At 45.5% G+C, this 26482-nt stretch overlaps 1 protein-coding gene across 2 annotated transcripts in view; it reads left to right on the top strand.

The window, feature by feature from the left end:
• Window positions 1-26482, top strand: part of mgat4a (alpha-1,3-mannosyl-glycoprotein 4-beta-N-acetylglucosaminyltransferase A) — a 256754-nt gene that overhangs the window by 163884 nt on the left and 66388 nt on the right. For both annotated transcript variants that reach the window (XM_055636544.1, XM_055636545.1), the window contains exons 5-7: window positions 2413-2459; window positions 4996-5109; window positions 16605-16680. In XM_055636544.1, coding sequence (XP_055492519.1) covers window positions 2413-2459; window positions 4996-5109; window positions 16605-16680 — 237 coding nt within the window. The remainder of the gene's footprint in view (window positions 1-2412; window positions 2460-4995; window positions 5110-16604; window positions 16681-26482) is intronic.

The raw sequence follows: 26482 nt of genomic DNA, 5'->3' as shown, positions 1-26482 counted from the left end.
CAGTGAAAAGCTTTTGTTGCATGCTAACCAGTCAGTGGAAAGACAATTCATGATTACAATTGAGCCATTTACAGTGTATAGATACGTGTAAAATAATATGTGTGTTATGATTGTGTTTATAATTTGTTTGGATGTTTTGTTGTTCCGCGAGCATTGCCACTTTCATTTCACTGCACATCTCGTATGTGTATGTGACAAATAAACTTGACTTGACTTGACTTGATAAGGGAATAACATTTAGTGCAAGGTAAAGAGAGTGAAGGCTAATTCTAGAAAGTCCAAGGGTCACCAATGAGGTAGATAGTAGTTCAGCACTGCTCTCTGGTTGTGGGAGGATGATTCAGTTGCCTGATAACGGCTGGGAAGAAACTATCCCTGAATCTGGAGGTGTGCGTTTTCACATTTTAATACCCTTTGCCCAATGGGAGTGGGCAGGGTGCGACTCGTCCTTGATTATGCTGCTGACCTTGCCGAGGCAGCGTGAGGTGTAAATGGAGTTAATGGAAGTGAGGTTGGTTTGTGTGATGGTCTGGGCTGCGTCCACAATTCGCTGCAATTGTGTCCCTGGGTTCAATCTACAGCAAGAGAGTTCAATTCTCAGAACAAACTGTGAATGGCTGTTACGAGGGAAGCTTTTAATCTCTTACAACTGTTCAAACTGTTCTCGTGCCACAATTCCTCCCTCAGTTCATCAGCCACGTCCATTCAGTCGCAGAACTACCTGAGACAGGATGCACAAGAAAAAAATGACAAATGCTACACGCAATCGGCTTTCAAAACGAAGGCAGAGAAACTGTGTGAATCATAAGAAATTAATAACAAGCAGGGGGAAAAAAAACAGGCTGGGAGATGTAGCATTCGTTGACATTGCCAGAAATGTGAGCAGCATAGATCAGGGAGATCAAACTAATCCACGGCATCCGAAGACAGAGTGCAGGGAGTTAAAGTAGACATGGTTAGCAGGCAAGAAAGATAATTGTAACGGTAAATGAGATGGTGAGAATGGGTCTCGTAACAGAGGGATCCATATCTGAAATATATAATTCTGTTTGGGATTGATGAAAAAGTTCCGGAGCCCCACGAACAAAGACCTGAGCACTTCATTAATGCTCTTTGATAACAAAAAAAAAGTATCATGGAGCCTATTTGAAATCTGAAACAGATGCTGGTTTACGGTTATTTTTAACTGGAGCCTGTCACTAAAGAATATCAGTATGCCATGCAGGGAGGAGGTAGATTTTTTTACACGAGTTCTCAACATGATGGCAAGGGAAACTGTTCTAAGACTGTGTTTTATGTACTGTAACTGACAGCTTGTGTAATATTTCTCCAAAGTGCAAAGCTGACCAACTGACACTCAAACTGCGCTTTCCCTGAATGCTCTCCCTCGCAAGAAAAGCTGCAGTCGTTCCCAGTCACCTCGAATGCCCCAAGAGGAATGATTAAAAAGTAGCATCTTTGCAAAGGCCCTATTCTCCCCCCCCCCCCCCCCCCCCCCCCCCACTTTGTGCAAAAAATAATCTTAAAGATGATCCAATTATACATCCAGAACAGCCCATAAATGTAGCAATTTTGCAATACATTATGCTAATTTTCTATATGCCAATTTTGCAATACACGATGCCAATGTATTCGACTTGAAGTGTGTACAGCTGAGCACAGAAATGGCCTGGGCCATGGGCTGATGCAGCTGGTTAGTGCACAGATGTTTTGTCTCTTTCGATTCTACACGTCAGTTCATCTTAGTTTAGTTTTAGCCATACAGCATTGAAACAGGGCCTTCCATCCACCGAGTCCATGCCGACCATGGCTCACCCATTCCCACTCCTGCGATGTTCGATTTACCCCCCTTTCTCATCCGCTCCCTACGTATTATGGGCAATTTGCAGAGGCCTTTTAACCAACAAACCCGCACGACTTTGGAATGTGGGAGGAAACCGGAGCACCCTGGGGAAACAGGAAGGATGTGCAAACTCCACACAGGGAGAATGTGTTCCCGAGGTCAGGATCGAACCCAGGCTTCTTGCACGTTGAGGCACCACTGTGCCTCCTCGTCCCTCCCAATGCCTGTCACTCTCACTCTCAGGCAAGTTGCATCATTAATTTCTTTAAACAACTCGATGTTATAAGGAGAACTTAATTTTGATGATCCAGGACAAAGTACAAAGGACATTTATTGTCACATACACCAATTGGTGTCGTGGAATTTGAGTTGCCATTGCAGCACACCAATAAAATAAACACGACTTCATAGAATTTAACATTAGACATAAAACACTTGTGGGAAATTGATTTTGAGTGATGTCCCTTTACATTGGCATATAGAGACAATTCAAAATTAGGACATTTATTATTTTAATGCAAGGAAAAAAAACCTTTTGATTGCAATAGGTCTTTTTTTTATTTCAACAGACTGATCTCAATCACGTCCACAGTGTCCTGGACAATCTAGAAAAGGAGTAAGTAGCACTGGTTCTGAACGTACTGTCCAATCTGTTGTAAATGATACTTGAATTGCTATTGACTGCTGCTAAATTATTTACTGTATGCATAAAGGGAGGATAACTCTGACATTTCTAGCTATCTATTCTCTGTTTGCTTGAGCAGTTGTGTGAGCACTGTGGCTTGCATCTGTTATTAAACATGGATACACTTGAAGGCGTCTCACTTCTGTTGGATGTGCTTTGTATACCAAGCAGAAATTCCATTTTGAAAGACTACTTTAATATGCAATGCAAATATTGGATGATTGCTCTCTTTCTCAGGCTGTCACCTAGTCACACGTACAGTTGTGGCCAGAACTTGCTACCAGTGGTAACGCAATGGTGTGGAAACAAGCAACTGCAGAAGCTGGTTTACACAATAGGCCACAACATACTGGAGTAACATGGTTGGTCTGGAGAACATGGGGGGGTATAGGCGACGTTTTGGGTTGGGACCCTTCTTCAGATTCGTAACTTCACCTAGTTATGTTCTCCCAGCGTTCTGCCTGACTCAAAATGCTGGAGTAACTCAACGGGTCAGGCAGCATCTCTGGAGAAAAATGATAGATGACGTTTCTGGCCATAATCCTTCTTCAGACTGAATACTGAGTCGGAAGGAGGGTTCCAACTTGAAACATCACTTATTCCTTTGCTATTGGACCCGTTGAGTTTCTCCAGGATTTTATATCCATCTTTGGTATCAACCAGCATCTGCAGTTCCTTATTGTTACACCAAAGGACACAATGAGCTGGAGTAGCTCAGCGGATCAGGCAGCATCACTGGAGAACATGGACAGGTGACGTTTCGGATTGGGACCCTTTTAACCCCCAAGCCAATACGTCAGCTATCCATGTTCTCCAGAGATGGCGCCTGAATGCTGAGTTACTCCATCAAACGGTGCTTGGTTTGGACAATGAACAAAGGCTCCCACTGGGATTCAATGATATTATGGCCTTTGTCAATGCCTGTGACTTCCAGGCATTAATTCAGGATGACTTTTAAGATACAACAAACAGTGGAAACATCATCAAGCTTGCTCAGCAGCCATCACATACACAAAATTCACGCAGGAAACATAACAGGAAGCAAATACTTTTTTAAAAGCACATTACAGTGCGATAATTTGGAATTAGGATATACATAATTAAAGGAGAACCTGTAACACCATGAATAAATCCTTCATTAATTACCAGTAATTTATTTTTAAAACGCTTGATAGTTTGAAACATTTATGGGAAGGGAATTACCATGCTTCTTTATAAAATTATTTCCTTCTGGTCCAGATGGTTTGTCAAGCAGCAAGGATGGTTCAATACACATGTAAAACCTTGCTAAATCCTCATGTGAAATAAGGGAAGATATTTGAGTCTTTTTTTGAATGATTATATCAGTTTGGCAATAACTGAATTTCAAGACCATTCTTTTTTTTACATTATGGTGAAGACATCTGTAAGCAGTGAAGTCTGTGGAGATGTAACCCCACATGTAAATTCTGTGTCCAATTACAAATGCCTAGAAATCCTGAAGTTGCTCTCAATTTCACAGCCCAATGTGCCAAATGCCAATTAGTTTCACAGTCATTTCCTCTGCAAAATCTGGGCACGTAATCAAATCTTTCATTCAATGTTTCTGTTGAAGCGGTGATTACTGATGATTCCTGTATATAGAGAGATGCCCCCTCTTGCTTTAAAATACAACCTGGTAGATTCAGCATTGTGGCTTTATGAGGTCAAGCATGTGTTTTTTGTCATGTGTCCCAGAGAGAACAATTAAATTCTTACTCGCAGCAGCACAATGAAATATGTGAACAGTACACACGTATACACACACACACACACACACACACACACACACACACGCACACACACACACGCACACACACACACACACGCACACACACACGCATACACACGCACACACACACACGCACCCACACACACACACACACACACACGCGCACACACACACACACACACACACACACACACACACACACACACACACACACACACACACACACACACACACAGCAATCATAACAATAATAGTCTGTTGTAGTTCAGAGCTTAATTGAGGTTGTTGTGTTTAATAGCCTGATGGCTGTAGGGAAGAAGCTGTTCCTGAACCTGGCCGTTTACAGTTTTCAGGCTCCTGTACCTTCTTCCCGATGGCAGTGGTGAAATGAGTATGTGGCCAGGGTGGTGTGGGTCTCTGACGATGCTGGCTGCCTTTGTAAGGCAGCGACTCCTGTAAATCCCTTCGATGGCGGGTTTGGTGCAAATAAATTTCACCATTTAACGGTTATGTCACCGGAGGAGCAGAAACTCTGAGACCAGGATGGGGATCTGACTTTAAATTTCTGTTGTGACAGTGTGTTGGGTAAAATAAATCAGTGTTGTTTCATAAACAGCTGAAGTTTGATTTCACTTTCTGGAACCCAAAGCAGTAAACAGAAATAAAAAGGTCATTGAATAAAATTTTATTCCTGCACAAATATTTTTTTGTTGACAGATTTTCCTTCGAAATCAGTTCGGGGTTAATAGAAGTCATATCACCACACGCGACTTACTATCCGGAATTGGCAAACTTGAGGGAAACCTTTGGAGATTCAAAAGAGCGTGTCAGGTAAGGCTTGAAAGGTATCCCAAGACCAGCATATCCCCTATCCAACGATGAATTGAAAAACCCCACAGAGATAAACGTGGCTCTAAGATATTGACTGGTTCAAACATAGTGGTTAAAGCAGTTTATTGCATTTTTGTAATAGCCAGAGTTGTGAATCTGCGTAAAAAGCAGTGGAGGCCAATTCACTGGATGTATTCAAGAGAGAGTTAGATATAGCTCTTAGGGCTAATGGAATCAAGGGATATAATTGGAAAGAGCCCTGGTTTTCAAGGGAAATTGGACATCATGTTCGGAAAAAGAGGGAGATCAACAATAATCCAATCCAACTTTATTTGTTAAGCACTTTAAGACAACCAATGTTGACCAAAGCGCTGTACAGAAGAATAAACAAGACATCATAAACAGACAACATAACAGAACATAACATAACAGCTCACATAAAGCGCAAAAATTACATATGAAATACAACAATAAATTAAAAGACATAAAACACGAGTAAAAATAATAACCACGCAATAAAGCAATCAAAATAAGAAATTAAATCAAGTAAATAAAGTCGACATCTTACTGGGTATCAAAGGCCACGGGGAAGAGATGGGTTTTAGAAGTGATTTAAAAACAGGCAGAGAAGAGGCCTGTTTAATGTGGAGAGGCAGATCGTTCCATAATTTGGGTGCCGACACAGCAAAGGCATGGTCCCCTCTGAGCTTCTGCTTAGTTTTAGGCCCATTCAGGAGCAGCTGATTATCTGACCTGAGAGAGCGGGCGGGTGTATAAGGGTGTAGAAGCTCAGATAGGTAGGGCGGGGCAAGACCATTTAGGGATTTAAAAGCAAATAAAATAATTTTAAAATGGATCCTAAACTGAATAGGCAACCAGTGGAGTGAGGCTAAAATGTGCGAAATGTGCTCATGTTTACGTGTGCCAGTTAAAAGACGTACAGCTGCATTCTGTACCATCTGGAGACGGGCGATGGAGGACCCACTAACCCCCACATACAGTGCATTGCAGTAATCCAGCCGAGTGGTAACAAAGGCGTGGATTACCGTCTCAAAGTGCTGCCTTGACAGAATTGGCTTTATTTTGGCCAGCTGCCTCAAATGGGAAAAGCTTGATTTAACAACAGCCTTGATCTGACTGCCAAATTTAAGCTCAGGGTCCACTTTAACCCCTAGGTTTGTGATGCTTGGTTTGATATACTGGACCAGGGAGCCGAGGTCTACAGGGGGGGCCCCAGTGGTGCCACCAAAAACCATTACTTCCGTCTTTTTATCATTAAATTTAAAAAAGTTCAGAGCCATCCAGGCCTTTATGTCATTGAGACACTCAAGTAACAGTCCGACAAAGTGTTCATCCTTTTTAAGAGGCACATAAATCTGACTGTCGTCTGCATAAAAGTGGAATGAAATTCCGTGTTTCCTAAGTATGGAACCAAGTGGGAGCAAAGAGAGAGAAAAGAGGAGAGGGCCAAGAACTGAGCCCTGTGGGACCCCACACGAGAGAGGAGCAGAGGAGGATAACAATAATTATAGGCAGCATGAAGTAAATGAGGTGCTTGAGGAGTATAAGGAATGTACGCTGCCAAGACGCCGCGTATGATCGCAATGCGCCTGCGTGCCGACAGGCCATTGGCGTGCAAAGATTTTGGACACTGTCAGATTTTCGGAGCCCCGCGCGATGTCGGGACCAGCCCCGCACAACTCCGCGCTGCTAAGTGGGACCGGCCCCGCGCGGCCAGTCCCAAGCGGGGCCGGTCCCACTTTTGGTTGCACCAAACGATCACGTTTGGTTGCGCCAAACGCATGCAATCACATGCAAGTGGGACAGGCCCTTCAGGATCGAATCCAGGGCTCTGGCTCTGTAAAGCAGCAACTCTACTGCTGTGCCACCATGCCCCTTTCTCTCGTCTACTCTCCCTAGATTCGACCACTCAGCCACACTTCAGGGGCAATTTGCAGTGGGCCATTAACCCACCAACTCACACTTGCAAAGTGAGTTTTTAGCTCATTTGAGACTAGAAATGCATTACTCCTATGGCATTGATGTGGTCATTAAACAAAATGATATTTATGTTCATTGCATAAAGAGCCATTCCTGGTGCTTTGCAGACGTGTAGCTTAAATGAATGTGCCTTGGATTTACACTCGAACAACAGTGCTCATTATTAATTGAGCCAGTGGTACATCTTTGCAATAAATGCCAGCATCCTAAGAGCCAAACCAAATATATATGTGTGCCAGAGTGGGATTCCTAGGCATATTTGCTTTGAATGGCGGTCGTTGTACGTTGTTAAGAAAATTAACCTTGAGGTTTTCGCAGCTCTATTACCGTGCTTTAAAAAATGTGTTTGTAATAGTTTCTGTGAGATATTTGGAGAATTCATTCAATTTGAGGTATTCTGCTACAGTTTATTTTCTTTTAAAAAGACACGCAAATAAATGAAAACATGCTGAATTAAAAGATTTACAAAGACCTGGGTATACTTAGAAACATAGAAACATAGAAAATTGGTGCAGGAGTAGGCCCTTCGAGCCTGCACCGCCATTCAATATGATCATGGCTGATCATCCAACTCAGTATCCTGTACCTGCCTTCTCTCCATACCCCCTGATCCCTTTAGCCACAAGGGCCACATCTAACTCCCTCTTAAATATAGCCAGTGAACTGGCCTCAACTACCTTCTGTGGCAGAGAATTCCAGAGATTCACCACTCTCTGTGTGAAAAATGTTTTCACGGTCCTAAAGGATTTCCCCTTTATCCATAAACTGTGACCCCTTGTCCTGGACTTCCCCAACATCGGAACAATCTTCCTGCATCTAGCCTGTCCAACCCTTTAAGAATTTTGTAAGTTTCTATAAGATCCCCCCTCAATCTTCTAAATTCTAGCAAGTAAAAAACCGAGTCTATCCAGTCTTTCTTCATATGAAAGTTCTGACATCCCAGGAATCAGCCTGGTGAACCTTCTCTGTACTCCCTCTATGGCAAGAATATCTTTCCTCAGATTAGGAGACCAATACTCCAGGTGTGGCCTCACCAAGACCCTGTACAACTGCAGTAGAACCTCCCTGCTCCTGTACTCAAATCTCCTGTACTTGGTCAAATTAAATCAAGACAGAGTTAGTCATGAACTGAGCATTAAATCTGTTCGTAAAAAAACACATTTTTGCTACTTTTATCTCGTATATAAATTATTTGCTAAAAATAATTAAGTGCGATCAGATTTCAGAATGCTCTTCAACTACACTGCTCTTGTTGTTGAAGCCAACATCTGTTATTGGTTCCTATTTCTGAATGTAGAAATCTGTTTTTGATCCCCCATCTGCTTTGTACCCTTTGGGAAGAGATACATATAGGTCCTATGGGTTAGGGCAGTGATACATTTCAGTGTGATGTCCTTCATGATAAACCGTTTGCTGACATCCATTCTCTAGATTGGTTTGTGTAGGAAGGAACTGCGGATGCTGGTTTACACCGAAGATAGACACAAGATGCTGGAGTAACTCAGCGGGTCTGGAAGGAAAGGAATAGGTGTCGGTTCAGGTCGAGACCCTTCTTCAGATTGGTTTCTTATTTGGGAGGGTTTAGAGATACAGCGTGGAAACAGACCCTTCTGCCCACCGTGTCAGTACTGACCAGCGATCCCCGTACACTAACAGTGTGGTACACACACATACTACTATTTTTACATAAGCCAATTAACCTACAAACGTGCACGTCTTTGGCGTGTGGGAGGAAACCGGAGCACCCGGAGAAAAATCCCAACGCAGTCAGGGAGAAAACGTACAAATTCCGTACAGGCAGCGCCCGTAGTCAGGATCGAACCCAGGTCTCTGGCGCTGTAATGCCGCAACTCTATCGCTGTGCCACCGTGCCACCGCTTGAGAGATGAATCAAAGATAGGCCTGGTTCTCCCTAATCTATGGGACTATATTGTCGACAATGATCACAAAGATAGTGCTCACTTCTCCTGGTTCCAATTCGAAAGCTCCAGCGGGAAAAGAAGAATTTATTTTTATTAATCTCTGGAACTCTCTGCCACAGAGGGTAGTTGAGGCCAGTTGATTGGCTATATTTAAGAGGGAGTTAGATGTGGCCCTTGTGGCTAAAGGGGATCAGAGGGTATGGAGAGAAGGCAGGTACGGGATACTGAGTTGGATGATCAGCCATGATCATATTGAATGGCGGTGCAGGCTCGAAGGGCCGAATGGCCTACTCCTGCACCTAATTTCTAAATTTCTATTTTTATTAATGCTATTTATTTATTCAGGTCCAATGCTGATGATTCCCACATGGCCTTGTATGCGGGCGAAACTCAAGAAATATTGGAGAGGGAGGGATTTCTTACCCTGATCTCCAGCTTTCCCCAACAAACAATCATGGGCTATATGTGGTTCAGCAGCCTCCAGTAGCGAAAGGGGTCCCCGTAGATAGGTGCAGCACGGTAGCGCAGGGGTAGAGTTGCTGCGCCGCAGACCCAGGTTCGATCCTGACTACGGGTGCTGGTTGTACGTTCTCGCCGTGACTGCGTGGGGGGGTTCTACGGGAAACTCCGGCTTCCTCCCACGCTCCAAAGACGTACAGGTTTGTAGGCTAATTGGCTTGGCATAAATATAAATTGTCCCTCGTGTGTGTAGTGGTGTTAGTGTACGGGGATCGCTGGTCGGCGTGGACTCAATGGGCCGAAGGGCCTGTTTCCGCACTGTACGTAAACTACACTAACAGTTCACTTGGACCTTCTCCGCCATCTCCCTACCGTTTCTGGATCTCACCGTCTCCATCACAGGAGAGAGACTATTGACTGACATCCACTACAAACCTACTTACTGCATCTCACAGCTATTTTGACTACATGTCTTCCCACCCTGTTTCCTGTAAAGACTCCATCCCCTACTCCCAATTCCTCCATCTACTGAAAGAAGGCCTTGCTAGTGAGGTTCACATTCTGTGAACATAAAGTTTTTTTAAATCTCACTTGCCGTGAGAGTATTAAAAAAAAATGCACAAAATAGTTCAGTCCTTTTTTTTAAGAATGGTCCCAACCCTGAACTTAATTTGCCAATCCCCTCCCAAGATGCCGCCTGACCCGCTGAGTTCCTCCAGCACACAAAAGTAATTGGGTACACAAAAAAGCTGGAGAAACTCAGCGGGTGCAGCAGCATCTATGGAGCGAAGGAAATAGGCGACGTTTCGGGCCGAAACCCTTCTTCAGACTGATCGGGGGCGGGGGGGGGGGGTGGGACAAGAAAGGGAAAAGGAGGAGGAGTAGCCAGAAGGCTGGGGGATGGGAGGAGACAGCAGGGGGGCTGAGGAAGGGGAGGAGACAGCAAGGACTAACAAAATTGGGAGAATTCGATGTTCATGCCCCCGGGGTGCAGACTCCCCAAACGGAATATGAGGTGCTGTTCCTCCAATTTCCGGTGCTGCTCGCTGTGGCCATGGAGGAGACCCAGGACAGAGAGGTCGGAGACGGAGTGGGAGGGGGAGTTGAAGTGCTGAGCCACCGGGAGGTCAGCTTGGTTATTGCGGACCGAGCGGATGTGTTCGGCGAAACGATCGCCCAACCTCCGCTTGGTCTCACCGATATAGATCTGCTGACATCTAGAGCAGCGGACGCAATAGATGAGGTTGGAAGAGATGCAGGTAAAACTCTGTCGCACCTGGAACGATTGCTTGGGTCCTTGAACGGAGTCGAGGGGGGAGGTAAAGGGACAAGTGTTGCATCTCTTGCGGTTGCAAGGGAAAGTGCCCGGGGAGGGGGTGGACCGAGAGGGAAGGGAAGAATTGACAAGGGAGTTATGGAGGGAGCGGTCTTTGCGGAAGGCAGATATGGGGGGAGATGGGAAGATGTGGCGAGTAGTGGGGTCACGTTGGAGGTGGCGAAACTGACGGAGGATTACTTTTTGTATGTGACGGCTGGTGGGGTGAAAGGTGAGGACTAGGGGGACTCGGCCCTTGTTGCGAGTGCGGGGATGGGGAGAGAGAGCAGTGTTGCGGGGTATGGAAGAGACCCTGGTGCGAGCCTCATTTATGGTGGAGGAGGGGAACCCCCGTTCCCTGAATAGTGAGGACATTTCAGATGTCCTGGTGTGGAACGCCTCATCCGTGGAGCAGATGCGGCGTAGACGGAGGAATTGGGAGTAGGGGATGGAGTCCTTACAGGAAGCAGGGTGGGAAGAAGTCATTGAGAATCTGTTTTACAAGTGTAGCAGAAAGCTTTGTTCGTTCTCCATAGATCTGTTTTGCTTAGAATCCGCTGTATTCTCCTGCACTCCACATGGTCTGGCCTATAACATGAGGATGTTCATATTTCAGGTAGACACAAAATGCTGGAGTAACTCAGTGGGACAGGCAGCGTCTCTGGAGAGAAGGAATGGGTGACGTTTTGCGTCATGACCTTCAGACTGATGTCAGGGCAGTGGGAGATAAGGAAGTGTAAGGTGTGAAAACAACGCCAAGGGTATTGAAAAATGAAGGCAAATGTAAAATAGATCATTGTTAGTTGAAAAAAGGTAACAAAGCAAACAGAGAGAAAATGTAGTCGGAGACAGTAAGACTGGTCGGAAAACTGTGAAGGGAGAGGGGATAGTTGATAGATAGATTGTCTCCTATGATGGAGTCGGTGATGTTCATATTTAGTTACATGTTGGTGGATTTATGTCGGCCATCTTGCTCATTCGAGCAGTAATATGTAGCATATGAGTACAAAGGTTGGCCTTGAGTCTAACGCAGGAGCTGCACGAAGCAATATAAGATTATTTTTTGTTAAAGAGGGAACTGCAGATGCTGGAGAATCGAAGGTTACACAGAAAAGCTGGAGAAACTCAGCGGGTGCAGCAGCATCTATGGAGCGAAGGAAATAGGCAACGTTTCGGGCCGAAACCCTTCTTCAGTCTGAAGAAGGGTTTCGGCCCGAAACGTTGCCTATTTCCTTCGCTCCATAGATGCTGCTGCACCCGCTGAGTTTCTCCAGCTTTTCTGTGTAACCTAAGATTATTTTTTACCGGATCAGTACTTAAATAAACAACGCTATTTGAATCTAATATCCATCATGATGGCATTTGACAGGCTTTCCCCCCTATTGTGTTACATTGGCCATTAAGCAAAAGGACACAAAGTACTAAAGTTACTCAAACTGGTCAGGCAGGAACTCTGGAGATCGTAGATAAGTGAAGAGTCGAGAACCTTCTTCATGGTGTGTGGAGGAGAAGGGGGTGGGGGGGGGGGGGGGTGGTGGTGAAAAAAAAGTGGCAAACAGGAAGGGCAGGATAGAGAGTGGCAGGTAACAGGTAAACAGGTATTCGCAGACGAGACAGATAGTTGGAACAAAGGCCAGAGATAAGGACAGGAGGTGTGGCGGGGTTGAAGAGTTGCGAGTTGTGAAGCCAGGACGAGGAAAGTAGCTCGACTGGAGGGGAGGAGGGAAATATGTAAGAGTGCAAGTGGGGCCGACCGGAGGGGAGGGGGCTGGTGGGGAGAAAAGAGGGAGGGTATCTTTGGTATCCTCCAAATATAGACCAAATTGAGTCTGAAGAAGGCGTCACCCATTCCTTTTCTCCAGAGATGCTGCCTGACCTGCTGAGTTAGTCCATTTTATAGAGGTCCATTATTGCAAGGGTGTACTATATCCTTGAATATGAATTGATGAGTTCGTAGCAGCAGATGTTAGTTTGATTTAGAGATACAGAGCGGAAACAATCCGTTCAGTCCACCGAGTCCACACCGGCCAGCGATCCCCGCACGCTAACACTAACCTACACACATTAGGGACAATTTACAATTATACCAAGCCAATTAGCTTGCAAATCTGTACGTCTTTGTCGTGCGGGAGGAAACTGGAGCTTCCTGAAGAAAATCTGTGCAGGTCAAGAGACGAACGTGCAAACTCCATGCGCTTACCACCCGTGGTCAGTATCGGACCTGGGTCTCTGGCGCTGTAAGGCAGCAACTCTCCCTCTGACCCACCGTGCTACCCTATTGTTATTAAGGGGTTGGACAGGCTAGATGCAGGAAGATTGTTCCCGATGTTGGGGAAGTCCAGAACAAGGGGTCACAGTTTAAGGATAAGGATAAGAAGTATTTTAGGACCGAGATGAGAAAAACATTTTTTACACAGAGAGTGGTGAATCTCTGGAACTCCCTGCCACAGAAGGTAGTTGAGGCCAGTTCATTGGCTATATTTAAGAGGGAGTTAGATGTGGCCCTTGTGGCTAAAGGGATCAGGGGGTATGGAGAGAAGGCAGGTACAGGATACTGAGTTGGATGATCAGCCATGATCATACTGAATGCAGGCTCGAAGAGCCGAATGGCCTAATTTCTATGTTTCTATGTTATGCATCGAGCTCAGAGCTGATTCACAGGACTCTGAGGAGAGGTTACATAAATCTGTGTTGTTTTCTGTGGGGTCATTTCATCAAAGTTTTTCAGACATGAAAGGGCCTGTCCCACTTACGTGATTTTTTCGGCAACTTGCCGGCACCCATCATAGTCGCAGCAGGTCCCCGAAAACGTTCAACATATTGAAAATCCAGTGGTGACCAGAAAAAGGTACGACTCTCTGGGCGACTGCTCGTGACGAAACAGGCGACGTGTCGCGGGGTGATGCCTGTACGGTCGTGAGTAGTCGCCCAAAGAGTCGTACCTTTTTCTGGTCGCCGCTGGATTTTCAACAATTCGATTAAATCGCATAAGTGGGACAGGCCCTTAAGGAGAACTGATGGGTCCATAGAGAGAAACTATTTCCATTGACTTCCAAATCCAAAGCGAGGTGCAGAGTTTTAACATTAGAGCCAGGCTCTCGAGAAATTAAAGTTTCTTCTAGTAAAAGGGCAGTGGACGTTTGGAAGGTCCTCTGTAGATACGAGTTAAAGCTCAGCTGGGCATTAATATTAAGTCTGAGTGGATGAATTTTCTTTAGCCAAAGGCATTAAAGGATATAAGGTAAAGCTGGATATATTGATTTGGATTAGTATCAACCAGTAGAGCTGTTGCCTGACAGTATCAAAGACCCAGCTTGAATCCTGACCTCAGGCGCTGTCTATGTGGAGTTTGCATCTTTTCCCAGTGACCGTTCCCGCTTCCACTGGGTGCTATTCTCCCATTTCTCCCATATCCTAACGATGTGCATGTTAGAAGGTGAATGGCCACTGTAAATTGGCCCTGGGGCGCAGCTGAATGGGAGAATCTAAGGGGGGAGGGGGAGGGGGAGAGAGGAGGTTAATTCAATTGATTGAAAGATACAGCATGGAAGCAGGCCCTTTGGCCCATCGAGTCCATGCCGACCACAGATCACCCCTTCAAACTAATTCTACTAAACTAAAGCCTAATCTGAGGAAAGACATTCTTGCCACTGAGGGAGTACAGAGAAGGTTCACCAGATCGATTCCTGGGATGGCAGGACTTTCATATGAAGAAAGACTGGATAGACTCGGCTTGTACACGCTAGAATTTAGAAGATTGAGGAGGGATCTTATAGAAACTTACAAAATTCTTAAGGGGATGGACAGGCTAGATGCAGGAAGATTATTCCCGATGTTGGGGAAGTCCAGAACAAGGGGCCACAGTTTAAGGATAAGGGGGAAGTCTTTTTGGACCGAGATGAGAAAATCATTTTTTACACAGAGAGTGGTGAATCTCTGCCACAGAAGGTAGTTGAGGTCATTGGCTATATTTAAGAGGGAGTTAGATGTGGTCCTTGTGGCTAAAGGGATCAGAGGGTATGGAGAGAAGGCAGGTACAGGATACTGAGTTGGGTGATTAGCCGTGATCATATTGAATGGCGGTGCAGGCTCGAAGGGCCGAATGGCCTACTCCTGCACCTATTTTCTATGTTTCTATCTTTCCATATTATCCCACATTCACATTCACTCCCTACACAAAGAGGGGTGGGTGAATTGACAGAGATCATTTAACCTTTGGGATGGGGAGGAAACCAGAGCACCCGAAGGAAGCCCAAGCAGTCGCAGGGAAAACATGCAAACTCCACACAGACAGCACTGGAGGTCAGGACTGAACCCGGTTCTCTAGCGCTGTGAGGCAGCAGCCCTACCAGCTGTGGCACAGTCCCACCTTTCTTTCAAACGCCAAGTGCTGCCTGGCCAGTGTTACCTAAAGTCGCAACACAACTTCCCAATTCTTGTATCCTTTGTTTTAAAATGTTAGTTATAGTCCGTCAACCTCTGTGGGGGTAAAATATTTTTTCATAGCTCGTACAGCGCCAGAGACCCGGGTTCGATCCTGACAATGGGTGCTGTCTGTATGGAGTTTGTACATTCTCCCCATGACCTGCGTGGGTTTTCCCCGGGTGCTCCAGTTCCTGCCCACACTCCAAAGACGTTGAGGTTTGTAGGTAAAATTGTAAAAAAAGTATTCCTAGTGCAGGATAGCGTTAGTGTGCGGGGATCGCTGATTGACTCGGTGGGTCGAAGGGCCCGTTTCCACTCCGTATACTAAACTAAACATAACTAAACTATCTCTAAGCTCTGTAACTTGAGATTGGGGTTAGACCATTCTTCAGACTGATGTCAGTCTGATGATCAGTCTGAAGAAGGGTTTTGGCCCAAAACGTTGCCTATTTCCTTCGCTCCCTAGATGCTGCTGCACCCGCTGAGTTTCTCCAGTGCCTTCGATTTTACAGCATCTGCAGTTACTTCTTTAACAACTTGAGATTGGGTCTATTCAGAGAGGCCATGTGACCAGCAAAACAGTGTGAGCACTGACATATTGCCGTCAATTCTACTGCAGCACTTGAAACTATTATGATACTAATATATACTATTCCCTCAACAGAAATTAGGAAAATGATACCATAGGAAATACGCTTAGGTACCAATTTTTCCCTTGCATTGGTTTAATGGGTGTTTAGCAAGGATTTGTTTGGGTGGAAATGAAAGAAATGATTCCTGATTCATGTGAACACATTTGAAATAAAGCTTAGCCTCCCTGCTGGATAAGAGACCAAAGGCAATTACTGTGGTCCGTGGGGCTATCTGACTTCCTCGTGCACGCTGCCTATAGTAGTGGAGCCCTTCTGTGTGTACTGTTAATGATGTTATTTGGGAACAACATCCTGTCTCGCTGCTCCTCCTCTGTGATCCCTCTTGTTCTCCGCCTCTACGACCATGTTTTATCCCAGACTCGCTACCACAGCCACCTTTGTTTTCCGAGCTAACAGAATGTAATTCTACATTTTCCTTGATCCCTACCCCCTTTGCCCTGTTTTCGCACCTTACACGTCCTTATCTATCTCCCTCTCCCCTGACATCCGTCTGAAGCAGGGTCTCAGCCCGAAATGTCACCCATTCCTTCTCTCCAGAGATGCCGCCTGTCCCGCTGAGTTACTCCAGCATTGTGTGTCCATCTTCGGTTTAAACCAGCATCTGCACATATCTATAGAATTCACTGGCACTGGATTTCAAGATTTTGTTGTGCTAGAATAATTCTGCTTTAATTATGTATCAATCAGTTCATTCAGGGCAACCTGTGTGTTATTTTTCAGATGGCGAACAAAACAGAACTTGGATTATTGCTTCCTCATGATGTATGCCCAGAAAAAGGGGATTTACTATGTTCAGGTAATGAATGCCTTTGTTGGCAACAGCACTCTGCAATTTCATGATACCGCATGTCCTCGGTTACTAAAAGCAGCAGGTGGGAGATTAACTTGGTGTCAATGTTGTTGTTCATCCAGCTGCCTGAAAGGTGTGCAGGATGGTAGATCCTTTATACTATAGAGATACAGCGTGGAAACAGGCCCTTTCCCCCGCTGAGTCCGCGCCGACCAGCGATCACCCCGTACACTAATACTATCCTGCACACTAGGGACAAGTCGTACAATTTTACCGAATCCAATTAACCGACAAACCTGTCCGTCTTTGGAGGAAACCGGAGCACCCGGAGGAAACCCACACAGCCGTAGATAGAAACATAGAAACATAGAAAATAGGTGCAGGAGTAGGCCATTTGGCCCTTCGAGCCTGCACCGCCATTCAATATGATCATGGCTGATCATCCAACTCAGTATCCTGTACCTGCTTTCTCTCCATACCCCCTGATCCCTTTAGCCACAAGGGCCACATCTAACTCCCTCTTAAATATAGCCAATGAACTGTGGCCTCAACTACCTTCTGTGGCAGAGAATTCCAGAGATTCACCACTCTCTGTGTGAAAAATGTTTTTCTCATCTCGGTCCTAAAAGACTTCCCCCTTATCCTTAAACTGTGACCTCTTGTTCTGGACTTCCCCAACATCGGGAATAATCTTCCTGCACCTAGCCTGTCCAACCCCTTAAGAATTTTGTATGTTTCTATAAGATCCCCCCTCAATCTTCTAAATTCTAGCGAGTACAAGCCGAGTCTATCCAGTCTTATAGAACGTGCAAACTCCGTATGGACAGCACCCATAGTCAAGATCGAACCCGGGTCTGTGACGCTGTGGGGAAACAACTTTACCGCTGCGCCACTGTGCCGCCCCGAAGTACTATGTTAGAGCGTGGGTCTACTGCACAGTGGTTACCTACACAGGACCAATTCAACCCCTTCTTTCCACTGCATCAATGCACTATAATCAAGCACAGCAAGAATTCACCTTGATGGTAGGCTCACTTTAGGGAAACCATATTGATTCTGGCACAACACTTGGATTAATGTAGGTTGTTTAAATTGATAAAACATCGAATGTTTCCTCACAAGCTTGTTATTGGACACGTTTGACACGGGCACGCGAGCAGAGATTGGGACGAGACAAGACCAAGCTTGATGATAAGAAGCAACTTGTAGTGGGGGAGGAGGAGGATGGAGGGATTTTGGATCTATTATTGATATAGTTTAGTTTATTGTCACGTATACCGAGGTACAGTGAAAAGATCTGTTGTCGCGTGCTGCCCAGTCGGCGGAAAGACTATAAATGATGACAATCAGTGGTCAGTAAAAGAGTGGAGCAATTGTAATGAGTGATTGCAGAGCAGCGCTCAGAGCGTCGCCTGGCTTGGACGCCATCTTGCTCGAAGGATAGTTGAGAGTAGAAGGGTAGTATTTTAATGTCAAGAAAATGACCCGAAGGACTTCACAGAAGTCTTATCATAAGGGATAGGAGTAGAATTAGGTCATTCGGCCCATCTAGTCTACTCTGCCTTTCAATCATGGCTAATCTATCTCTCCTAAACCCTTTCTCCTGCATTCTCCCCATAACCTCTGTCCCCTGTACTAATCAAGAATCTATCTATCTCTGCCTTAAAAATATCCACTGACTTAGCCTCCACAGCCTTCTGTGGCAAAGAATTCCACAGATTCACCGCCCTCTGACTAAAGACATTTTCCCATCTACTTCCTAAAAGAACATTCCCACAGTGACTAGTGGGGTACCCCAAGGCTCAGTACTGGGACCCCAGCTATTTACAATATATATTAATGATCTGGATGAGGGAATTGAAGGCAATATCTCCAAGTTTGCGGATGACACTAAGCTGGGGGGCAGTGTTAGCTGTGAGGAGGATGCTAGGAGACTGCAGGGTGACTTAGATAGGCTGGGTGAGTGGGCAAATGTTTGGCAGATGCAGTATAATGTGGATAAATGTGAGGTTATCCATTTTGGTGGCAAAAAACAGGAAAGCAGACTATTATCTAAATGGTGGCCGATTGGGAAAGGGGGAGATGCAGCGAGACCTGGGTGTCATGGTACACCAGTCATTGAAGGTAGGCATGCAGGTGCAGCAGGCAGTAAAGAAAGCGAATGGTATGTTAGCTTTCATTGCAAAAGGATTTGAGTATAGGAGCAGAGAGGTTCTACTGCAGTTGTACAGGGTCTTGGTGAGACCACACCTGGAGTATTGCGTACAGTTTTGGTCTCCAAATCTGAGGAAGGACATTATTGCCATAGAGGGAGTGCAGAGACGGTTCACCAGACTGATTCCTGGGATGTCAGGACTGTCTTATGAAGAAAGACTGGATAGACTTGGTTTATACTCTCTAGAATTTAGAAGATTGAGAGGGGATCTTATAGAAACTTACAAAATTCTTAAGGGGTTGGACAGGCTAGATGCAGGAAGATTGTTCCCGATGTTGGGGAAGTCCAGGACAAGGGGTCACAGCTTAAGGATAAAGGGGAAATCCTTTAAAACCGAGATGAGAAGAACTTTTTTCACGCAGAGAGTGGTGAATCTCTGGAACTCTCTGCCACAGAGGGTAGTTGAGGCCAGTTCATTGGCTATATTTAAGAGGGAGTTAGATGTGGCCCTTGTGGCTAAGGGGATCAGGGGGTATGGAGAGAAGGCAGGTACGGGATACTGAGTTGGATGATCAGCCATGATCATATTGAATGGCGGTGCAGGCTCGAAGGGCCGAATGGCCTACTCCTGCACCTAATTTCTATGTTTCTATGTTTCTATTCTTTAATTCTGAGGCTATGCCCTCTGGTCCTAGACTCTCCCACTTATCAAAAACAGTCCTAGATACCGAAGACTGGATGAAAGAAGGGATTTTAAGAGATAAAAGAAATGTTTTGATGGAATCCCAAGTTTGAAGGTATATGTAGCTTAAGAGATATCATCAGCAAGCCAGATGAAAGAATTTGAGAATTTATGCCTTTGCTATCCTTTGAGATGATACTGAGAGCAATAATAATTTCCATCTAGTGAACAATTCATAGAAAATGTGGCTGTGCTATTAATCACAGGGTAAATATTTCAAGAGAGAGTTAGATTTAGCTCCGGGCTAAAGGAAATAAGGGATATAGGGAAAAAGCAGGAACGGGGTAATGATTTTGGATGATCTGTCATGATTATATTGAATGGTGCTGAATGGCCTACTCCTGCACCTATTTTCTATGTTTTTAGGCATATATAGAACATTCTCTGTGCTTTGGTAAGCTGAAAGAGGACAGAATATTGAAAATTAACATGATGTTTCCTCCTGTCTTGAGTTGGAATTGTATTATCATTCTTTTGTCATCACTGGGTCAAAACTCGACAGTGAAGGTACCTTCATGCAAAGTACTTGTGTGGTATAAGTTGGCGTTTCAAGAGGGCAGCATACTATAAGTTCATAAGTGATAGGAGCAGAATTAGGCCATTTGACCCCTCGTCTACTCCACCATTCAATCATCGCTGATCTATATTTCCTTCACCCATTTGGAAAGCTGTGATGGGTTCGGTCAAAGTCAGCATGGATTTATGAAGGGGAAATCATGTTTGACTAATCTGGATTTTTTTTGAGGATGTAGCAAGTAGAATGGATAAGGGAGAGCCAGTGGATGTGGTGTATCTGGACTTTCAAAAAACCTTCGACAAGGTCCCACACAAGAAATTAGTTTGCAAAATTAGAGCACATGGTATTTGGGGATAGGGTATTGACATGGATAGAGAACTGGTTAGCAGAAAGGAAGCAAAGAGTAGGATTAACAGGTCCTAAGGTATGAGTGGGATTAACAGAATGGCAAACAGTGACTAGTGGGGTGCCGCAAAGCTCAGTGCTGGGACTCCAGTTATTTACAATATCTATTAACGATTTAGACAAGGGAATTAAATGTAACATCTCCAAGTTTGCAGATGACACAAAGCTGGGTGGCAGTGTGAACTGCGATGAGGATGCGATGAGACTGCAGGGTGACTTGAATAGGTTGGGTGAGTGGACAGATGCATGGCAGATGCAGTATAATGTGGATAAATATGAGGTTATCCACTTTGGTGGCAAGAACACGAAGGCTATTATCTGAATGGTGTCAGATCAGGAAAAGGGGAGGTGCAACGAGACCTGGGTGTTCTTGTACATCAGTCATTGAAAGTAAGCATGCAGGTACAGCAGGCAGTGAAGAAAGCTAATGGCATGTTGCCGTTTCATAGCAAGAGGATTTGAGTATAGGAGCAAGGAGGCCCTACTGCAGCTGTACAGGGCCCTGGTGAGACCTCACCTGGAGAATTGTGTGCAGTTTTGGTCTCCTAATTTGAAGAAGGACGTTCTTGCTATTGAGGGAGTGCAGTGTAGGTTCACCTGGTTAATTCCCGGGATGGCGGGACTGACATATGATGAAAGAATGGATTGGTTGGGCTTATACTCACTGGAATTTAGAAGGATGAGAGGGAATCTTTTCTAAGCATATAAAATTCTAAAGGGATTGGATAAGCTAGATGCAGGAAAAATGTTCCTGATGTTGGGGGAAATCCAGAACCAGGGGTCACAGTTTTAGAATAAGGGGTAGGCCATTTAGGACTGAGATGAGGAAAAACGTTTTCACCCAGGGAGTTGTGAATCTGTGGAGTTCTCTGCTACGGAAGGCAGTGGAGGCCAATTCACTGGATGTGTTTAAGAGAGAGTTGGATATAGCTCTTAGGGCTAATGCAATCAAGGTATATGGGGAGAAAGCAGGAACGGGGTACTGATTTTGGATGATCAGCCATGATCATATTGAATGGCGGTGCTGGCCCGAAGGGCCGAATGGCCCACTCCTGCACCTATTTTCTATGTTTCTATCCCCATTCTCCTGCACTCCGTAACCCCTGACACCCATACTAATCAAGAAACAATCTGGTCCGCCTTAAAAATATTCATTCACTGAAGGCCTCCTCAGCAATGAAATCCGCAGATTCACCACCCTCTGACTTTACATCCTGAAAAATAAAAAAAATAAACATCTGTGTGTTTAGCATGATACCTGCCTTGACATTCAATAGTAAAACTAGTTTGTAAAAGTCTTAACACTGAGTAGAGTGTTAAGACTATCTCATACTGGCCAATACTCACTGATAATACTTAACTGTTAATACACAGAAGGATAATGGATAATTTTAAGGTGGGGAATGATAAATTCTTGATCAGTACAGATGTCAGGAGTTATGGGGAGAAGGTAGGAGAATGGGGTTGAGGGGAAAGATAGATCCGCCATGATTAAATGGCGGGGTAGACTATGGGCCGGAAGGCCTAATTCTGCTCCTGCAACTCATGAAATTTAGTGTATAGCACATGTCATGGTTTTGCGGAAATCTTCCACACGGACCTCATTCACCGTGTAGGACCAGGGCAAAACATGCATGGGGGCCATCACCTTCATGTTGCTCAGTAAGCTATGCATCATCCATCCTGGGGAAAACATTGCTGATCTTTCATTGTTCCCGAGTGACAATGCTGGCGATCCCTGCTCCGTGGCACTCCTGATGCATCTTCCCCGGACACTTGCTTCACAGGGCAGCTCATCACCACATAAACCAAGGGTGGATAGGGTGGACATTAATTCTGGCCTTAAGGGCCTGTCGCACCAGCATGCGATTGCATGCGTCTAGCGCGACCAAACGTGGTCGCTTGAGGCGTACAGCCTCGCGGGGCCGGTCCCACTTCGATCGGCGGAGGCGTATGGAGTTGTGCGGAGCTGGTTCCGACATTGCACGGGGCTCCAAAAATCTTGCACTGTTCGAAAATTCCGCACGTCGACGGCCTGTCTCGATGGCGTACGCAGCTTCTTGACGGCGTATGCCTAGTGCATGACGTTGCGCTATGACATCACCCCCCCGGTGTGCTGTTGCGCGATGATGTCACCGCTCGACGCCGTGTGACATCCAAATTCAATCGGCCAGCCTTGGTGAGTTTGACGTAAATTACGTCACGCGCGATCTTTGCGCGTACTTAGCGCGTATTTACCGCGATGCTAGCGTGAACTCAGCGCGAACTCCGCTTCTGTTTGGCCACGCTAGACGCATGCAATCGCGTGCTGGTGGGACAGGCCCTTTACCGCTAATGCCTGCGCCCACCAAATGAATTTTAGAAAATTCCAGCTTGTAAACCAGACATGGGAGTCTAGCATTGGAGACCGAGGAGTCAAAGAGCGCATTGAAGCAGTCTTATCTGCTTCGATCAAGGTCTTGTCAACATGCAAGGGATGTTGCATGTTGTGGGTGGGTATCGTTTGTGACACTGTGAGTGCTCCTCATGTCAGCCAATTTCCAACCTGCTATAACCGTGGCATTCAACGCTATTACTATGTTTACATTCCCCAACATCAACATTCTGGACCTCACCATTGGCAGCAGACAGCTTTTACACACCATGGCTGTTAAAGGGCTTTAGAAACATAGAAACATTGAAATTAGGTGCAGGGGTAGGCCATTCGGCCCTTCGAGCCTGCACCGCCATTCAATATGATCATGGCTGATCATCCAACTCAGTATCCCGTACCTGCCTTCTCTCCATACCCCCCGATCCCCTTAGCCACAAGGGCCACATCTAACTCCCTCTTAAATATAGCCAATGAACTGGCCTCAACTACCCTCTGTGGCAGAGAGTTCCAGAGATTCACCACTCTCTGTGTGAAAAAAGTTCTTCTCATCTCGGTTTTAAAGGATTTCCCCCTTATCCTTAAGCTGTGACCCCTTGTCCTGGACTTCCCCAACATCGGGAACAATCTTCCTGCATCTAGCCTGTCCAACCCCTTAAGAATTTTGTAAGTTTCTATAAGATCCCCTCTCAATCTTCTAAATTCTAGAGAGTATAAACCAAGTCTATCCAGTCTTTCTTCATAAGACAGTCCTGACATCCCAGGAATCAGTCTGGTGAACCGTCTCTGCACTCCCTCTATGGCAATAATGTCCTTCCTCAGATTTGGAGACCAAAACTGTACGCAATACTCCAGGTGTGGTCTCACCAAGACGCTGTACAACTGCAGTAGAACCTCCCTGCTCCTATACTCAAATCCTTTCGCAATGAAAGCTAACATACCATTCGCTTTCTTTACTGCCTGCTGCACCTGCATGCCTACCTTCAATGACTGGTGTACCATGACACCCAAGGCTCGCTGCATCTCCCCCTTTCCCAATCGGCCACCATTTAGATAATAGTCTGCTTTCCCGTTTTTGCCACCAAAATGGATAACCTCACATTTATCCACATTATACTGCATCTGCCAAACATTTGCCCACTCACCCAGCCTATCCAAGTCACCTTGCAGTCTCCTAGCATCCTCCTCACAGCTAACACTGCCCCCCAGCTTAGTGTCATCCGCAAACTTGGAAATATTGCCTTCAATTCCCTCATCCAGATCATTAATATATATTGTAAATAGCTGGGGTCCCAGTACTGAGCCTTGGGGTACCCCACTAGTCACTGCCTGCCATTGTGAAAAGGACCCGTTTACTCCTACTCTTTGCTTCCTGATTGCCAGCCAGTTCTCTATCCACATCAATACTGAACCCCCTTTCTCACGGTGCGACCTGACGCAAGACTTAACAAGAGTTTAACATCGTGGGAACCTCCTGCGATAACAGTACGGCATTCGTGGACCACCGAGGACCTCCGTGGCGCTAACGGCAGGGCGTCGTGTAACTTTGTAAGGTCGGGAGAAAATTCAAACATTTTTGAATTTCTCCAAGAGTGACTTGAGCTCTTTTTGGTGAGCGTTGCAACATTGTATGAACGCAGATGCCAGTGCGATATCCGTGCGATATCCGTAATGACTCTTGAGGGTACCGTGGGAACTCCTGCGAACGGTAAACCCGGAAGCTTGACCGAGGGGACATAAGGTGAGTAAAAAAGGTGGTCCCAATATCGGCAATGGACCATGTGTCCATCGAGGACGTCCCACCTAATTGTCATTGTTTGAGAATCTTTTTCACAGTAAGACTTGCAGAGATGGCTCCCAGAAAAACGCAAAGAAAGGGGTCAAAGAAAGTCAGAAAGTTTTTAGCCATGCAGGTAAATGAGGAGGAGACTCATGAAGAGAGACAGGTGGAGAGGCAAGAGGACATGCCAGAGATACCACTGCCTGTGGGCTCCTTGGAGCAGGGAGAGGGTGAGCAAGGTGGATTTGAGATTGCCTCCCCAGTAGCTGTTGCCTCCCCAATAGCCTCAGCAGACGATAACATAAAGGGAAGATGGCAGAAGGTAAGGCCATATAACTTCAACAGGGAACAAGAGGGGGAACTGGTGGAGTGGTACCAATGCAATGAGATTCTCTATGACACATCCAGAGAGGATTATAGAAATAGGGAGAGAAAGCGCAACCTGCTGGAGACGAAGGCTGTGGAGTATCCCGGGTGCTCATGTGAATATCTATAACAATATATTAGTTTATGTACAGGAGAACAATTTAATGTTATCCATGATTTAAAAGCATACAATGCTACAGATGTAAAAGTGCTGTTTTTGCAATTACTTTTAATTTATCTTATAAGTATGTCTGTTCCCTGCAGCTGCAATGTAAAAGTAGTGGCAGACAGCTTTCACATCCTCTTTGTTTGAAGTAGGAATCATGTCTCTAATACAGCGCATCAATGAAAAAAACAACCAGCCTGTACTCGAACCAACTTTGTATAGGCATGTCTGCAAATGAGCCAATTCTACGAACGGAGGATATTTATATAGTGTGTGAAAAAAAGTGACATCATTTGTGCCACGTGATTAACTACACTACAGTCCACGATGTTCATTCACGATTAACGGGAAAGATCGGGAGACGGACAAGTCACTCGCACAAATGACAGAATTGCCGAGTACCGTGGGAACTCTTTATCTACCCCCCGTTATATCGTGCGGAACTCGTGCTGGACCACGACCACTTCACTCTGGTGACATCTTGCGTCAGGTCGCACCGTGGGAACCGGCCATAAGATTAGTTTAAGGATCAGTCTGTAGCTGTGTGACATCTCCCGTTACTCCAGAGTAGTCAACAGTGTTTAATTGTTATGTCCCTACAATAGAACAATGGAAATCTCACTTGCAGCAATTTAACTGGCTATAAAAGCATACACACCCACATAATGTACAATATATATTTTTAATTCAATAAATCTGTAATAGTGCGAAATAAATGAAGTCATTCGTGCAACCAAAGACAATCATAGAAGTTCATAGTTGCTGAGGTTAGTGTTATGTGATGTTCAAGAACCTGATGGTATTGGAAAGAAGCTATTCTTGAATAGGTTATTTCTTAAAAGGAACAGCACCTCATATTTCTCTTGGGTAGTTTACACCCCAGGGGTATGAACATTGACTTCTCTAACTTCAGATAGCCCTTGCTTTCTTTCTCCATCCCCTCCCCCTTCCTAGTTCTCCCACTGATCTTAAGGGCCTGTCCCACTTGCATGCGATTGCATGCATTTGGCGCGACCAAACGTGGTCGCTTTAGGCGTGTACGGGCACCGTATGGCCGCGCGGGACCGGTCCCACTTAGAAGCGCGGAGTTGTGCGGGTCTGGTCCCGACATCGTGCGGGGCTCCGAAAATATGATAGTGTCCCAAATCTTTTCGTGCCAATGGCCTGTCGGCACGCAAGCGCATTGCGGTCGTACGCTGCGCCTTGATGATGTACGCAGCATCTTGATGGCGTATGCAGCGTCTTGACAGCGTAAGCCAAGCACGTGGCGATAAAGGGCCTGTCCCACTTGATCATCATTCGCGCG

This window comes from Leucoraja erinacea, chromosome 6, assembly GCF_028641065.1.
Source record: "Leucoraja erinacea ecotype New England chromosome 6, Leri_hhj_1, whole genome shotgun sequence".
In the NCBI taxonomy this organism is placed as follows: Eukaryota; Metazoa; Chordata; class Chondrichthyes; order Rajiformes; family Rajidae; genus Leucoraja; species Leucoraja erinaceus.
This window is presented reverse-complemented; position numbering and strand designations above follow the sequence as displayed.